Source organism: Bos indicus x Bos taurus, chromosome 28 (assembly GCF_003369695.1).
Source record: "Bos indicus x Bos taurus breed Angus x Brahman F1 hybrid chromosome 28, Bos_hybrid_MaternalHap_v2.0, whole genome shotgun sequence".
Lineage (NCBI taxonomy): Eukaryota > Metazoa > Chordata > Mammalia > Artiodactyla > Bovidae > Bos > Bos indicus x Bos taurus.
Genome location: NC_040103.1, coordinates 13,488,217 through 13,506,413, shown reverse-complemented (window position 1 = coordinate 13,506,413; position 18,197 = coordinate 13,488,217). Strand labels below are relative to the sequence as shown.

Genomic DNA, 18,197 nt, shown 5'->3' with positions numbered 1-18,197 from the left:
CTCATTCAGCGCACGCAGTCACCAGCCTTTTGGTATCCTGGAAAGGCAGTCTTCAATGTTCCACACCTGGCTGGATGTGTCATTTACTCACATTTGTATGCAGAGAGAAGCAGGCCCAAGTCTCTACTTCACTTTCACTCATTCAACCGTCCACAAGCTCAGCCCCATGTGAACACTCACACATGCACTCCTACCCACACCGGTCACACTCGCACACATTCTCAGACCTACACAGATGCTGTGAGCCCCCTCCTGTGCGGTAGAGGACCATGCAGGTGGACTAGCGTTTCTGGTTGTCATCCCTCACTTCTGCAGCTCAGGGTGTGGGGACATCCTGCATGCTCCTCCTCAGTCCACGCCAAATGCACGCAGCCCCTTGGCGCTAGTGTAGCCCACGCCCTTGCCCTGTGATCATCTCCCACAGCCCCCAGATGCACTCATTGACAGCCTCTGCACACCAGCCTCAGCTCTCCCGTGTACTGGAGGGTCACCTCCCGCTGGCCCCAAGGCTGCAGACCAGTCCTGGCCCCTGCAACCCAGCGAACTTCTCAACATGCAGTGAGCTGTGACCCTACTCTGGGAAGGGAGCCCCTTCCCCGAGTTCCCGCCCTCTGCCTCCAGGTGGCCCACAGAGCTTTCCTACACTCATCACTGCCAATCAACTCTTATGTTAACCTTGTCTGGTCCAGTCGTTGTGTGGGTGTCTCTGGATTGGACCCAGACTGATACACACATCTCTCTTACACTTAGCATCTCACATGCACGTTCTCTCACACTGTTGCAGACCCACTCCCACCTCCCCCATCCTCTTGCTCATTTAGTAAGACATACCGAGCCTACCAGCCCTGACTGCAGGCTCACCTCACCAGTGCCCCTTGGTCAGCCCTGGCCATGAGAGGCCATGCACAGCTTCCCTGAGGTTCCTTCCACCTCCTTGCTACCCTCGACAGAGGATGTGCTGCCAGTCTGACCATACCAGCCCAGATCCAGGCAGGTGCTTCCTAACTGGGCTGCTGCTGCTACTGCTAAGTCACTTCAGTTGTGTCTGACTCTGTGTGACCCCATAGATGGCAGCCACCAGGCTCCCCCATCCCTGGGATTCTCCAGGCAAGAACACTGGAGTGGGTTGCCATTTCCTTCTCCAATGCAGGAAAGTGAAAAGTGAAAGTGAAGTCGCTCAGCCGTGTCCGACTCTTCGAGACCCCATGGACTGCAGCCTGCCAGGCTCCTCCATCCATGGGATTTTCCAGGCAAGAGTACTGGAGTGGGGTGCCATTGCCTTCTCCGTCCTAACTGGGCACCCTTGACTAATCAGAGTGAGTGGCAGTCACTGTAGTCATCCTACACAAGGCCCCGGACAACGAATGTCCTAGGACTGCAATGTAAAAGCCAGAATTTGGGGCTCTCAAGAAAAAAACACACGACGAGATAGTCTGATCTAAGAATGGAGTGGGGTGACCATAGTACCCACATCTGTGTGCAAGGCAGTACCTTCCCACAAAATCCACTCACCGGGCAGCCCTGCTCCTGCCTGTGACGAGCACCAGATCCTGCAGATGACAGCTTTATTATGGCCCAGCACAATCTCCTTAACAGACGGTTTCCTAATGCCATCATCTTCGCTGCAAACAGGAAGCAGGCCTCATGGACTCCTCCCCAGGGACGGCCCCTCTCCCTGAGGGCCAGCTGTCCCTGTGGGGGGTCCCCCCAGCCCCACCGCCCAGACAACAACTTTTGGCACCATTACCCTCTCCTCGTCCACCCCACGCCCCTCCTCTCATATCCTGTTCACGTTTTCTCTTTATTCTAGTTGAATATTTGATATGTACAAACAGTATATTTTGCAGAACATTTAAGTCAAAATAGTATTCTGCAACAGACACTCACGATCCCACGGACAACTTAACTGGACATTTAGCAACGGTGCTGCCCCCTCACACCCCCCCTTCCACCTCATCCACTCACAGCAAACATGAATCTGGGTCTGTGTTTTCCTTGCCCTTCTTTTTAAATCACTTTTACCTCATTCTTGAAAGGCACTTCTGGGCAGAGAATTCTGTGTGTGCAAGAGTGCTCAGTCATGTCCAACTCTTTTGGGACCCCATGGACTGTAGCCTGCCAGGCTCCTCTGTCCATGGAATTTTCCAGGCAAGAATATCTGGAGTGAGTTGCCGTTTTCTCCTCCAGGGGGATCTTCCCGACCCAGGGACTGAACCTGCATCTCCTGCTTGGCAGGCAGATCCTCCAGCAACTGCGCCAACTGGGAAGCCCACTTGGGAAGCCCTGAGACTTCTACAGGTCAGTTATTCTGTCCTTCAAAAGCACGATTCCGCTGCCCTGCTCCTGAGCGCTCTGTACTCGCTCTAATGGTCCCTTCTTCGTTCTCTCTTCCCTCTGGTTGCTTCAGGACCTCCTGTGTTCGGAGCTCTCCTATTTCACTCTGATGAGCCAGCCTGCTCGCCCCCATGTGGGTTTCCTCCGTCTCAGCTTATCTTCTAGGTGTTCTCTCCAGAGTCTCCTTAAGCACACGGCAGCCAGTCCCACAGCTCGAACGGCTGCCTCTGGGCCAAGAACTGCCACGCTCACCAGCCCTGACCTCCTCCCGAGGACCAGAGACACCCCTACCAACTCGCTCCACCCTCTCCCTCATCTCAGCTCAGCTTAGGGACCACTTAGCCTCCCTGAGCCCACTCTTTTTTTTTTTTTGGCTGTACTGGATCTTAGCTGTGGCATGCAAGATTTAAGTTCCCCGACCAGGACTGAAGCCAGGCCTCCTGCTTCGGGAGCACAGAGTCTTAGTCACCGGACCACCAGGGAAGTCCCTCCTTGAGACCACTCTTGACCCCAGAGGCGCCTTGCCCCAGAGCAGCCAGGGTCAGTCAGATCAGGTCACCATCTGCCTGAAAGAACTGTCTGAAGGAACAAACTAGTGAGCGAAACAACAAATGATCTAGGAAGGAACAAACTAATACATAAATGGATTCATGGACAGAGTGGCAGGGGGTGGGCGGGAGGGTAACGGCTGGGCAAATTTGGAAAACAGTGAGAATTTGGGACAGGAGAGGGGGTAGGGGATCAGAGAGGTGGGTGAGATCACCTTGGCCCAGACCCCTGGCTTGGTCTGACAGGCACTGGGAGCCACAGCTGGGTGGCCAGTGGCAGGATGAGCCCAATGCAGCCTCGCGGATGCCCCCTGCCCTGGGCAAAATGCCCATGAGGCTCGCGTGGGGCACACAGCGCCCTCTAGTGCACAACCTGCCTGGGTGAGACCAGAGTTGGCATTGAGCAAACAAGCCCTGAGGACAGCGAAGAACAAAATCACTGACCACGGCTCAGGAAATGACGACCTGGTAACTGAGGAACACTGCCAACAGGGAGACGTTAGGCAGAACAGCACACAAGTGCACACACACACACACACGTGTGTGCACTCACAGGCAGGGTCACCCTGTAGGACGCTCCACACACCCTACAATCTCCATGTTTTGTCGCAGGTGGAGGCTAGTTTTGCAAGGGATTGTAATGTAATTTCTGCTTTTTAGGAGAAAAGCACAGATCAGGAGAGCCTGTGCCTATGAGCGCAGAGCGAGCCCCGCAGGCTAGCCCCACTGTGGCCGTAAGTGGGACTGGTGGGATGCTCCGTTCCTCCTGTGTGTGGCCATAAAACCATCACCACCATCACCACCATCACACAACCCCAATCACCACCCCAGCTACACCGTGACCACTATTGTCCCCACATCCACCATCACCTTCACCCCCCACCTACACAGCATCACCACCACCATCACTAACTTCCCCTGAACTCAGCCCCCCACTATATTATCATCCCCACACCCTAACCACCACTGACACCATTACCACCCTCCCCACAACCGTCACCTCACACCTTCACCCACCACCTTCAGCACCACTGCTGACCATGCCTACAGCATCACCAGCCACCATCACTCCACCGTCCAACCATCATCACCATCTTCACTCTGCTAGGCATCCAGAGGCTTCCAAATGAAGCAACTTTGCCAGATTTGACCCACATAAGATGTGGGAAGAAAGCTGGACTGGAAAGACTCACCAGGCCAGCCCTGGGCCTGTCCTGCTCACTGCTGCGTTCCCAGAACCTTGCCTGACGCCCGGCACAGAGCAGGCGAGAAGGGAAGGCCTGGGTTGGCTTCAGTAATTTGATGGTTCACGGACACCTCACTTTGAGAGCCAGCCACCTCTGTTCACGGGTCCTGGGCTCAGCTTAGCGCTCACAAGCCACTGCCTCCCTGCGGGGAATATGACAGCTTGTCCCAGTCCTGATGCTGGGAACTGAAGCTTCTGTCTACAAAATGATCAAGAAAACTCTGGCCTGTGCAGGCGTTCCCAAAGCTGGACAGCTAAGTGCATACGTGGGTGGTGAATAAAAGCCAGGGCTGGCTACTTTACCTGGTGCCCTGTGAGGACACTAGTCACCACGAGGGCAGCCTCAATTCCAGTCTTAAATTCCCTCTTCCCAAATGCTGCCAGCAGCCCTCAGTGGGCAGCTTGTGTGCCACTGTGGCCACAAGGCTGAGTGGCCTTCCGGGTCTGCCCTGAGCAACCAACAAGGGCCAGCTGGATGGCCTGGCACACAAGGAGGAGTGAGCAGTCACCCTGGCACACCCTGGGTGCCCGGGGCTCTCCACGCTCCTGAGGATTCTGTCTAGCGCAGAGCCCAGGCTCCTGCCTGCCTGTCTGGTCAGGGGCTTCACACACAGCCCAGCTCTGCAGGCCTTCCCTCCATCATCCCTTCAGACTGAGCCTCACTGTGTGATCCACGGTGGGCAGGACAGGCGACCCCATGCAGGGGCACTGTGTCTCCCACACACCTGTCTGCCTGGGCCCTGCCTGGACAGGGTGGCTGGGGGCCTGGAAGAGCAGGTGGAGAGAGGGGGAGACACCCGAGGAGCAGGCCTTGCCTCAGAGGCACCACAGACCTGTACGCACGGGCACCTTCCTCCACACGTGAAAAGCTCTGACTTGCCCGCCTTGCCCAAGCTCTCACTGCAGACCTCACTCTCCCCGTCTGTTTCCCAGTTCTGGGAAAGAGAATTCACCTCTTGCTCTCAGAATGGAACTGCGACCTGGCCTAGGTCTCCTGACAACCCCCTCTTTCACCATGCCATCCACATAGTCCTCTGCTGATGGGAGGGAAGGGGTCAGGCTGTGGCTGAAGTTTGGGGTAGTGAGGTGTGCACACGAGGTCTGCAGCCCAGATGCATGGAGCCAGCAGCCCAAACTCCTCCCTTGAGCCCAGGCCCCAACCTTCTGCTCCCAGAGGCCTGGGGGCCAGGCTGCACCCAGCAAGCGCCCGCGGCCACCACCCACGTCCCCACCCGCCCGGACCAGCTGCAACAGCCTCGCTCAGATGATGGACACTCCTGCCCAAATGTGATTTCCCAGCTGCCGCTGAGTTAATCACCAGCCTCACTGGCAGTTCCTTCCGGCTTCTATGCAAAGGAAACAGCCAATTAGGTTACAATTAATTTCTTTACCCAGGGCAAGGCCTGGCTGGAAAAAGACTGGCCACCCAAGTGGCCTGCTGATGACTGCGTGCAGGTCACCAGGCTCCCTTGGCTCTGGGGTTCCTGTGCTCTGTGGCCCCAGCTAACGGCAGGTGTGTCAGCCCTGGCCTGGGGTGGGGGCGACAGGTCATGACATCCCCGCTTTGACTCTGTCCCCCTCACACCCAGAAGGGCACTATGACTCAGATCTCAACAAATCCGTCACCTTGCTGGATCTCCTTGAATAGCCACAGTCCTGCCCGTTTCTGCCCCTCCCCCCAGCATCGTTCTCGCCCAGCCCAGGTTTAACATTAACCAGCAAGGGCTTCAAAGGCTCATCAGGTAAAGAATCTGCCTGCAATGCAGGAGACACACGAGACACGGGTTCGATCCCTGGGTTGGGAAGATCCCCTGGAGGAGGAAATGGCAACCCACTCCAGTATTCTTGCCTGGAGAATCCCATGGACAGAGGAGCCTAATGGGCTACAGTCTATGGGGTTGCAAAGAGTTGGATTTGCCTAAGCACGGGTGAAACTTCTATTGGGCTGGCCAAAAAGTTCGTTCGAGTTTTTATACACGATATTACAGAAAAACCCAAACGAACAGTTTGGCAAGCCAACGCATCGTCCTGACAGGCTCTATTCCAAATGCTTCAAGTGCTTCACCCTACTAATGGACACGGCAACTGCCAGAGGTAAGGACAATTTCCGGTTCCTGTCTTAGAGCAGGGAAACCAAGGCAGAGAGAGGCTACCTTGCCCAAGGCCATACAGAGTGAGTGAGCCAGGACTTAAGTGTGCGTGGCCACCAGGCTCCTCTGCTCAGTGACGGCTGTGCACACACATGCAGAAAAGCCAGGGAACCATGACCTGGGACTCCAGGCCACCCATCCACCTGCTTGCTGACCAGGTGAAAAATGCAACCTAAATAATCCTCCATAGCCTTCTTCAGCCTCCTCAAAAAGGCAGGTGCCCCTAAAAGTCTCCTCATGGAAATTTGCTCTTTCATATCTCAGTGAAACAGAGCAAAGGCCCAGGAAGGCGCGACCAGGTGGGAGTTTGCTCAGCCAGCGCTGTCCAACAGGGATGGACATGGTCAAGGTTGCTGAATGTGCAGGCACCTGGGGATGCTGGGCGCCTGATGCGCCCATGGCCCCTGGACACAGGAGTGAGCCTTGAGGGGTCCTTCTCTCTGCCACTCTTAGATGCTACTATTGCCAGTTCGATCCCCAGGTCGGGAAGATCCCCTGGAGGAGGAAATAGCAACCCACTCCAGTATTCTTGCCTGGAGAATCCCATGGAGAGAGGAGCCTGGCAGGCTAGAGTCCATGTGGTTGCAAAGAGTAGGATACAACTGAGCATGTGTGCGTGCACATGCATGTGTACACACACACACACACACACACACACATTTCACCTTGAGAAGTGAGTCTAGATACAAAGGAGAGATTTCAGCGTGACTCATGAAAGCAGAGAGACAAGTGCAGAGGCCCAGGCCACGCTCCTTCTCTGCCTTGCCGCAGCTGGCTCAGTGCTCAGCCTCTCTGCGTCTGTTCCCAGCTGTGAACAGGACAGGGACCCTCCCTGGAAGGGCTGCTGGGACCAAGCGCCTACTGCTGGGAGCCAGAGCCACTTCTCCGCCTTTCTTTCTTTCTTTTTTTTTTTTTTTTAAACAAAGAACACATGGTTTATTAAAGACAACTTGTCATCAGCAGCATTTATTCAAAGAACAAAACAGATGAAAAAATAAAAGCAGACTAACATTCTGACCCTTAGAGTGAGACCGACAGGATTCATTCAGCCCAGTGTCCAGAGTCCTAGGGGCAGCTTCCCAGGAGGAAGCCTTGGAGTCTCGGGGTCTCTTGGCACCTCCCTTGAGAGTCTTGGGAGGGGGAATTGCCAAAGGAAGATCCTCTCATTGGGGGAACTCAGTCTAACCTGGGTATGGTCCCTGTGCTCTTTTGACCTTCATCACAAGGTCAAGGAGAGGGCACTGGACCCAGGTCTGCCACTGAGGCAAATGAGATGCAATGATTCAAGGAGGACGGTCCCAAGGAAGAGCAAGGCAGAGGGACAGGCAAGAGGGAATGCACTGGGGTCCTGGTCAGTGTCTGCTGGGTCACAGGCTGGGGCCCCAGCCTCGGCCTGTGAAGGGATCACGCAGGGGCTGACCACCAGCAGATACGTTCTGGGACGAGGGCGAGCCAGGCTGTTGGGAGGAGGTGTGTTTCTGCCCCATACTGGGGTCTTTACACCCTAGTTCTCCCTTATACCCAGTCCTATTACAGAGCTCAGTGCTCCCCCAGCCAGGACCTCCCGGAAAACCAGGAAGGTCCCAGAGGTAGGGAGAGAGGATGCTGAGACTCTGGAAGGTCAGGAAGACCATGTCTCCAACTGGCTTCCTCCTTTCCAGCCTTACCCTTCATTTCCAAATCAAGCACTTGCCAACCTGTAATAAATAACCAGGAGTCTGAATAAAGAGCAAAAATCTCCCAGATCCTGTGTGGGAAGAGGAAGAAAAAGGGAATCATACAAAGTCCCAGAAGCATCCACAGGACAGCCTGGCAAGGAGCCGCCTCCTCCCTGACTGCTGAATGAGACCTCCCTGGGCCCACAAAGGCTTCCTGCTAACCCAGGTCAAGGCCGTCCCACCCTGAGCAGGGTCCCAGTGCTCATGCAGCTTCTGGGTGCGAGGAGTGGGGCGCACTGCTTTGGTACATTCTGCTGTCCCAGGAAACAGCTTCAAGGGACTGGCGGCACGACATCACACAGCTGCAATTATGGTAATCAACTTACCCCAGATCTGCCTGGTTATTTTTAGAGTCTGGATTGAGGTTTAGTAAGACAAGACAGCCCTGGGTTCTCCTATTGCTCAGTCCTGCCTTGTCAAGTGGGCTGGGTAGGTCACTGGTCCCCAGAACCCCCCACCTTCCTCCCCAGCCCCAGATCTTCTACAGGATGGTCCTTCAGTTCAGTTCAGTCACGCAGTCGTGTCCGACTCTCTGCGACCCCATGAATTGCAGCATGCCAGGCCTCCCTGTCCATCACCAACTCCCGGAGTTCACCCAAACTCATGTGCATCGAGTCGGTGATGCCATCCAGCCATCTCACCCTCTGTCGTCCCCTTCTCCTCATGTCCCCAATCCCTCCCACCATCAGTCTTTTCCAATGAGTCAACTTTTTGCATGAGATGGCCGAAGTATTGGAGTTGCAGCTTTAGCATCAGTCCTTCCAAAGAACACCCAGGACTGATCTCCTTTAGAACGGACTGGTTGGATCTCCTTGCAGTCCAAGGGAACTCTCAAGAGTCTTCTCCAACACCACAGTTCAAAAGCATCAAGTCTTCGGGACTCAGCTTTCTTCACAGTCCAACTCTCACATCCATACATGACCACTGGAAAAACCATACCCCTGACTAGATGGACCTTTGTTGGTAAAGTAATGTCTCTGCTTTTTAATATGCTATCTAGGTTAGTCATAACTTTCCTTCCACGGAGTAAGCGTCTTTTAATTTCATGGCTGCAGTCACCACCTTTAGTGATTTTGGAGCCCAGAAAAATAAAGTCTGCCACTGTTTCGACTGTTTCCCCATCTACTTCCCATGAAGTGATGGGACCAGATGCCATGATCTTCGTTTTCTGAATGTTGAGCTTTAAGCCAACTTTTTCACTCTCCTCTTTCACTTTCATCAAGAGGCTTTTTTTTTTTAGTTCCTCTTCACTTTCTGCCATGAGGGTCCTTGGCCACTGGCATCTCACATATAAGAAGGGACACCATTGCTTCTGGGACATTTGAGCTCAAAGTGGCTTTAAGGTCTGTGTCTTCTGAGACTATCCTTAGGGTCCCAGTGACTCAACCCCACAGAAGGACACTGGATGAACCCATGTCCTCTTCAAAAGGGACCTGGGGTTCAGACACTGAAATGTCTCTGGCCAAAAACTGCTTCTTGGCAACACCTGGTGGAAATCTGATAAAGCAAAGTAAACTCAACAACAAAAGAAGGTCCACCCAATTAAAACAGGGGCACAATAGTTACTTCTCCAAAAAAGATACAAATGGCCAAGAAGCTAGTGAAAAGACTCTCAGCATCACTGATAATTAAGAAAAAGCAAATCAAAACCATAGGTAAGGACACTGCTCTGTATCCAAGAAGATGGATACAATTTAAAAGTATAAACAGAAAGTAACAAGTGTTGGTGAGGATGTGGTAAAACTAGAACCCTCACACACAGCTACTAAAACTGTCAAATGTTTCAGTTGTTACCAGAAAATAGCTTGGCAGTTCCTCAAAAAAGAAAAGTTAAAATTATCGCATGACCCAGCAATTCTACTCCAAAGTAAACACCTAAGAGAACTGAAAACAGGGATTCAAACAGATAACTCACACATGAATGTTCACAGCAGCATTATTCACAGAAGTCAAAAGATGTAAACAACCCAAATGTCCACCAAGAGATGAATGAATAAATAAATGTGATAATGTTGCATTGGCCCAAAAGTTCATAGACCCAAACAAACTTCCTGGCCAGCCCAATACATTCAATGGAATATTACCCTTAAAAAGGAATGAAATACCAATACATGCTACAATGTGGATATACCTCCAACCAAGTAAAAGGAACCTGATACAAACCAAAGGTCAATTGATATTAAATATCCAAAATAGACAAGTCCATAGAGATAGGTGCAGAGTGGCATTCACCAGGGGCTAGTGTGGGGGACCTAGGTGTACTGCCTCATGGGTATGGGGTTTCCTTTGGGGGGTTGACAATATGTTCTGGAACTACACAGGGGTGATGAATATGCAATGCTTTGAATGTACTAAATCCCACTGAATTGTTCACTTTAATTTTGTTATGTGAATTTCATACCTCAAAAGAAGTGAATTCTAATTGTTTACCACCCCATTCTTTCCCCCATCTCTGCAGGAAAGACCACCCTGGAAGAGGCAGGGGCACAAGTCCAGAGGGGACCCCAGGAGTCTGCACAGGTGCCCCAGTGTGCATCCCACTTAACCACCATGCTCTCCTCTGCACAGAGGCTTCTCTTGCAGAGAGAAGGACCCTGTGATGGGATTCCAGCCTGTGGACACGGGCAAAGAGCCCAGGGCCCTACAGGCCTGACTCCTCAGAACTCTGGGCCCCTCCTGTGCACACGGTCAGGTGGGGAGTGGCTACCAAGGGTGGGGGGCGGCCAGGAGCAGGAGACAAATGAACAGTGTTGAGACGTTGAGACTGGGGGTTTCTGTCACCCCCAAGTTCACAGTCTTTCCTGCTCATATAGGTACAGGGGATAGGAGGCTGCAGAAGCAGATTCAAGAGGGTCCCAGGTGAGACTTCCCAAGGCTCTGTGGAGTCACACGTGTGGTCTCCTGTAAAGATCCCCTGCAGGTGCCAATCTGATGAGGCGGCTCAACCCAGTGGCAAAGCATGTGCTCACAGCACAGAGTACATGGTAACCTTGAGCCCATGTCATGGCTAAGAGGTGGCGGAATGGAGCCCTGATTCCATCCTTTCTCCTTCACAGAAAGAAAAAAAAGAGACAGCAGTGGATGTGCCACGGGCAATGCTGGAAGGGCAGGATGGGGGAGGAGGCAAGGAGAAAGCCCACTCATGACCAGCCCCCTAGCTTCTGGGTCTTTCCCTGTTTCAATGTATCAGTGTCTTTGACTGTTTGAGGGGCAGAAAAACTTGAGGAAGAAACTCCTAACCTCTTTCCCTCCACTCGGACTCCCACCACCACGCTGTGCACCCCAGATCGCCCCCCACCCCCACACCTGTCTCACTCTCAGGTTCTGGCACACAGAACGTATATCTTCCCAAGCATTTTCCAGGCTGTTCATTAAAGCTTAGGAACTTATACTTTCTCTTTTCCTCTTTTTGTTAATTAAAGTTTAAGAACTTACATGGTGTCTTTTCCCCGTTTGCTAAGACTAAGAACCACTGGAAATTTCTGGCAATCCCATAGGCGGGAATGGGGGACTAGAACCAGTTCTGATGTCCATTGTCTCACCAGGGAGGTTCTGATTGTTTCAGAAGCAGAATCCTTTCTCCAATCACAGGGCAGTCAGAGCTGGTACTCAGGGCACAGCTCGGAGCTCTGCCTCGCTCTCCCAGCCACCCTGCCCCTTGGGCACTTTTCTGGCGCCCACAGCTCTGTGGAACCCAGACAGTAGCTCCCAGGTCAGAAGAGTGAAGGCTTAAGATGGGGATAAAGTAAAGTCACAGTACCTGAATCTGGGGGCGGTGGGCTGACAGGCCCCCAGGACCTGGGTCTGTAAGGGCAGGGGCATCTTCCCTGAACTGGTCCCAGGACTGGGCCCTGCCTGCCACAGAGCCCCCCAGCCCCACTAGGTATCGCTGATGTCATGGAGAGCCTGCATTGGCCAGACCAACAGGTGGGCACACACCTGTCCAGGTGCACAGGTGACCTTTCTACAGCGGTGCCTTGGCTGCTATACTCTGTGGAGCCACTCACCAGGCAAAAGCAAACAGAGGTGTTTGCTCAGGGCTGGCCACCTGCTCTCCTTGAGGGCCAGGTGGCGCCTGAACTGTCTTCCCCAAGGTCCCGCTGGCGTCATCACCCCCACAACCACGCTTTCTAGGGGGAGTCAGTTCTGCCTCCCCACCCTCTCTCGCTCCGCCCTACCTTGCCCAGGGTCTTGGAGTGAACAGCTCACAGGGCCACCGGCTTACAGCTGCCAGCCAGTGGACAGGTGCTAGGGGCTCCCACGTTACCCAGCTGTGAGGCCAGAGTTTGACGGAAGCCCAGGTCTCGTCTGGCCCAGAGCTCAGGCAAGGTGGATGGGGGGAAGGTTGGGAGGCAAAGCCAGGCAGGAGGTAGGCTCCGTCCACAGGGGCTCCCAGGGCTTCGGCCTGAAGAGGACAATACTCTCAGGTCCTCTGAGGTGTGGCGGAGCCTGTCTTAGGAGCCACAGCCTCCCTTGAGCATGGCAACACGGGGGTTGGGGGGGGGTGCCTGGGCTGCCACTCTTCTGCTCTGGAGCAGGGAGGGAAAGCCGTGTGGGCTCTGGAGGTCTGAGTCTTCACATCCCTTATAGTCTCCCTGAGACCACCCAGGTCATGGCTCTCAGAGGGACATCCTGGGCTGATCTCTCTGAGTCATAATGACCCCCCAGCCTTCCAGGGGCTGAAGCGTGCCCACCCATAAAACATAGCACTCGGCCCGTGAAGACCCAGGGGAAGCAAGTGAGAGGGAGGGAGGGAGGGGGTGACCTCCACTGCCATCACACCCTGTGGCCCAAGCCCAGGAGTGCCCCTTTCCTGCCTGGCAGCCCACCATCGGCCCTCCCACCCGGCCCCCCAGCCTGCCTTCTGCCACGCATTTCCATTTGAAATCACACACACACATCTGAGATAAGTGACCACTTGGCACTTCCTTTACTGCCCCTTTCTCCTATAGGGAGACAGCTCTGAGGTCAAAGTCACCTTCTGCGTTCTCCCCGGGTGTACCCCTAGTCCTGGAGAAGCTCCCTGGGCAGCAGGTGGACCCTCGGAGGGTGTTTGTGGGCTGCTCACCAGTGTTATTGTGTTATTATTACTACTAGTAATAGTAATAGTGTTATAGTGTTATTGTTACTATTAAGTCACTCTCTCAGAAAAACAATTGCAGAAACCAGGAGGAAGAAGAGAAAGAAATGAAGAGAAGGAGATGAGGGACTGGAGCCGGAACACAGCCCCCACAAGAGGAAGTGTCCTCCCCCACATCCACAGGAAGGGGCTGGGTCTCCACAATGGAAACTAGCCACTTCTTCAGAATAGAAGGAAGCAATACTGTTGCGGGGGGCACTTCTCCAGCTCTGCCTCTTTCCTGGGGTGCCCAGTGGGCACTTTCTTCTCCCAGCGTGTCCTGGAGTCCAAGTAAGGAGACATAGTTGTACCCACGCGCCCTGAAGCCCAGCCCCTGCCCCCCACCCCCACTCCTCAGCACAGTGGCTTCTGTCAGGTTCTAGGTCCCCAGGCAGAGGCTGGTACAAGGGTCACATTCTCAGCCTACACCACTAGCACGCCCCCTCCCCTGGGGCCAGTTATGACAGGACCCCACCTGGAGGCAGTTCCTGGACCCCTAGGATTCCCAGACATCAGCTACAGTAGCAGTCCCACCTGAGAATCAGCCAGAGTCCTGGGGGCTCCTGACTCAGGTGTTGGGGAGCATGGCAGCACACGTCCTCCCAGAGCCAGGCCAGGCTGTCCCTCGGGCCCCCAGGGCACCCCACCAGAGGGTGACCAGTGAGTGAGCAGGCTCAGGGCCACCTCTCCTTCCAGGACCCCTCCTGAGCCCTGTCTCAGGTCCCCACCGCCGCTGGCCCAGAAGAGGGGCTTGCTGAAAACCAGAGGACCAGGGGTGCAGAGTCATGAAGTCCTCTTCACAGGCTCAGGTACACAGGCTGTGGGAGCCTCAGTTTCCTTACCTATGAAATGGGAAAACAAGGCCACATCCCTCAGGGTTTGGGGACGATACAGTGAGTAGCAGACAGGCAGTGCTGAGCACAGGATCAGCAGGCCGTGGGCCTCCTGGGGTGGCCTTTGCTGGCATCACCTGATCCAGTTAAGACCAATGGGCAGAGGACACCTCTCTAGGATCACAGGGGGAGAAGCCCTCAGGCAAGGCAGCAGTTTCCTGCCCCCCACCCCGCTTCCCCTTGGCACCCCATACTCCAGTTTTACAGATACCATAATTTTTAATTTGTTTTCTCCTCCCCTGGCTAAAAGGCCATTAGCACCCCATTAGGTGAAAGAATCCCATTTTCTTCACACCACTAAGGAAACAGTGATTTACTTAGCCATCCCTAATGCAATTCTGCAGAATAAAGGCAATTTTGCAATGGTCTCAATAAACTTCCCCATTTGCTCTCTGCTCACAGACCCCACCCTTAGGAGCCTACCAGATGACCCAATCCCTTGCTCCCTCAGAAGGCTGGACTCTGCTAGGGCCCAGGACAGTCAGTGTGGGGTGCAGGCAGCTCCCAGAGGCCAGAAGGGCTTAGGAGGAGGAGAAAGGAGCTGGACCCGGGTGAGCCTGGTGAAGCACACCATCACTCGTCCCTGGCCAGAGAGGGAAGGGGCGGAAAGAGAAACAAAGAGGTCAGCAGAGCAGCCTTCCTGGCTGAGGGGCTGTGCTGGCACCCGCTGGTCCAGGCAGAAGTGGCACACCCAGGTCCAACTGCAGAGGGGCAGGGCCCGCAGCCTGGAGAGCAGGCTGTAAGTCATGGCCAGTATTGGGAGTGAGAGGCCCCAGGGGCGTGCAGGCACAGAGGGCAGGTCCCTCCTAGTGGGCAGAGGTGCTGAGCAAAATGGGACCCCAGAATCCAGGCCAGGAAAATGGGAGGTGTGAGGCCTAGTGAGGAAGAGCAGGGGGTCAGGGAGAAGGTGCTGGGTGAGCGGTCAGCCTGAGACATTCAGGGCGAGCCCTGGAAGCTGGGACTCAGTTTCCTCATCCACGCCACAGGGACGCCGTACCTGCACTGGAGCAGCCAAACGCCACACACTCTTCTGAGAACAACTTCTAGATGGGAGTTCTTTAGCTCTGGATCCAGGATGCCCCAGGTGGACGGGCTGTGCCCCTGAGTGTGAGCAGGGAGGGGCAGGTGTCCCTGTGTATACACACGGGGGTCCCAGTGTGTGGGAGTGGCAGGGAGGGGAGCTGGGTTTCCCAGATGAGGGTGTAGTGTGAGGAGCCGGGCATGGGCGTGAGTGTGTCTACAGGTCTCATGATAACGTATCCTTGAGAAAGGGCAGTGGTGTCTCAATGATCGCCAAGAGTGAGTGTGAGAGTGTGTGAGCATGGATTTAGGAGTGTGTGTGTGCCCGTGTGTGCCCTCACACTGATTCCAGAGTGTGGGTGAGTAGTCCTGCCCTACTCTGGAAGTCTGTGTCTGGGATGGCACCTTTTTCTGAAGGCGTGCGCATTCTTACACAATGAGAGTGTGTACACGTGGAGGGGGTCACACCCTAGGGGTCTGGTGATGTCCTTTGACCTTGCTCTGAGCACCCCTGAGCCCTCTAGCCCATCCCTGCCAGCCCTGAGGCAGTGCTTTGCTTCCCCAACACTCGGGTCCAGGCCATCGCCGCTCCATCTGGTTGCCTCCCTACCCGGCCTCTCATCAGCCGTCCAGCACAGAAGAGAGCTTCCGGTCTCGGGGAGGTAGGTCTAGGCCAGCAGGGAAGGCTTTCATCCCCTAGAGACCCAGCCCATCCCCCAGGTAACTCATTTGAGGAAGGAGGGTACCATGAAGGAAGGCCACTGAAGGGCTGCATCCACAAGGGGGCGCCCCGAGGCCGGGCTACTCCCAGCCTGGGCGCGTCCCGGAGCAGTGGCCCCGGCTCACTAGCGGCAGGCTGGAGCACACCAAGAGAGCCCCAGGACTGCCACTCTGAGTAAAGTGTGCCCGCAGGCCTCTCCAAACGCCCCGCTGTCTCCTCCTGGGTACCGCGGGGCCACCTCTCCACTCTCAGTGTCACCAATCATGTTTCTTACTCATCCCGTTGGAAGGGTGGGTGGGGCAGGAAAGCTGCTTTCCCTGGATTGGAGGGCCTTTCTCCCACCACCCAACTCCGTGAGTCCAGGCTGTGAAAAAGCCACTTGCATTCCTACCAAGCGTCACAGGTCCATGCTAGCGGCCCCGCTCCCAGTCCAGTCCTCCTAGCCTCAGCTGGACACCCTGGCTAAACATAGGAAAGGCATGGGAAGTCCTCTGCTAGGTTCTGAGGCCGCCCAGCCCACCCTGGCTTCCGGCTCTCACCTGATCACCCGCCCATCACTACAAAGTTGCAAAGCAGAGTTAACAAGAAATCTTCTGAACACCTCGTCTGTGTTTACTTCTGTCCTGTCTTCAGCCTTCTCCTGCCTGTTTCCCCCTCACAGCATCTTGACCCCAGACTCCCAGTGTTTCCCCCATTCTTCCCCCGGGCATGGAAAGGATTTTCCCCCTGCCTTTCCTGTGATGGGCTGGGGGCCCATCCTAGTCTAAGTATCTGCCTCTAGAGTTTAGGATCCAGTCACACAAATGAAACCTTGGGCAGGCCTGTGAACCCACGGTCTATGCAGGACCCAGGGCCAGAAGCAGGAAACCTTTTGTATTACCAAAGGCCGCAGGGAAGGGTGGGGGAGGGTGGCGGGGGCTACTCTCAGAGGGAAATTTGGTGCATACATTTAAGTATTTAAGAAAGAGAAATCGGGGACAATTTGAGAGAAACTAAAATTCGTGGCCACGGGGGTAAGGAGGAAAGATTCCACAACCTTGGGGTTCATTCATCTTGTCAAGAGTTTTGGAGGTGGGGGCCTTCGAATCCTCCCAGCACCGATGCTGATGGCACACAGCCCTACTCCACTCCAGGATGGTCAAAGCGCTTGGTGCAGGTTGGCCCCGAACCGTTAATTGGTACCAAAGGCCACACCTTCAGGTGCCCCTGCGGGGCAGCAGCAGGAGACTCTAAAGACGCAGGTGGGACTGGAACCAGGGCCGGAGGCGCTGGGCCAGCCCGAGCGGGCCCTCGAGGGCAGCCTCCCTGGAGGCCACAGGCTTGGGGGATTTTTAAGGAGTAGGGTGGCAAGAACGCACAAGGGAAAAGCAACCGTTTTAAAAAGAGCAGATCTCCTCCGCTCTCACCCGAGAAAAGACATCAGAGCTGGAGGAGAAACGCACCGACGTGGAGTGCGAAAAGGAAACCAAGACGGAGCAATCGTTTACAGAAACACAAGTCCTCCTGCCCCAGTGACAGGCTTTCTAGGGCTACCTTACCGTCCTCCCCCACCTGCACCGAAACGTCGACAAGACCCGCTCGGTTCGCCCCGAGACGCCGCTGTGGCGCGAGGCGCAACCAGGCAGGCAAGCGCGGCTGCGACTCGGGCCCTGGGCACCGACCCTGGCCGCCCGGCCCGTGTCCCGCTCCGGCCCGAGACCCGCCCAGCCTGGGGCCCGAGGCGCGCTGCCCGCCACACAACCCCACTCCCAGTGGAGCCCAGGAGGCCAGTAACTGCGTGGCCCGCTGCCCGCCGCAAACAGAAGGGCGTTTTCGAACGTGTCCACTCCACCGCGCGGAGCCAACTTCGCCCCGGCCGCCGCGGGCACCAGTCCCCGACAGAACTCACCTTCGCCGAGCAGGGGCAGCAGCAGAAGCAGCAACCGCAGCCCCACGGTGCTGGCCGTCGCCTTCGCCATCGCCGATGCACGCTGCGGCCGCGGCGAGAGGGACGCTTCCTTGGGCTGGGGGGCTCAGCGGCGGGGTGCGGTACTCAGCCGGGCCGCCCCATGCCCGTCCCGGAGCGGAGGACGCGGCGAACACTGCGGGCGCCTAGCGTCGGGGCGCCGGCTCCCAGGCACTCTCCGCAGCTGTGCGCGGGGCTCCGGGCGCGGGACTGAGGCGGGGAGGGCGCGGGCTGCACCCGAAGCGAGGGCAGGGGCGGGGCGGGGCGGTGAGGGGGGCGGGCCGGGGGCGGGGCGGGAGGGGCCAGGGTGCGGGAGTAAGGGCGGGGCGCGGGGTACCACTCCAGGCGATGCCCGGTGCGGTTTCCCCGGGGCGAGGGTTAGGAGACCAGAGCCGGACGCAGGGTGCAGCTCCGCGAGTAGGGGCGAGGTGTGGGACCCGGGTACCGGCCTGGCAGCCGCAGCCCCAAGCCGCGCACCTCCGCACGCACAGTCACTCTTCCTC

The 18,197-nt window shown here is 55.8% G+C and overlaps 1 protein-coding gene across 1 annotated transcript in view; it reads right to left on the bottom strand.

Annotated features, from left to right (window-relative positions):
- RET (ret proto-oncogene) overlaps positions 1–17,925 on the bottom strand; it is a 54,883-nt gene extending 36,958 nt beyond the window's left edge. The window contains exon 1 of the mRNA XM_027530631.1: positions 17,638–17,925. Coding sequence (XP_027386432.1) covers positions 17,638–17,707 — 70 coding nt within the window. The 5' untranslated portion in view covers positions 17,708–17,925. The remainder of the gene's footprint in view (positions 1–17,637) is intronic.
- Between the last annotated feature and the right edge of the window lie 272 nt (positions 17,926–18,197).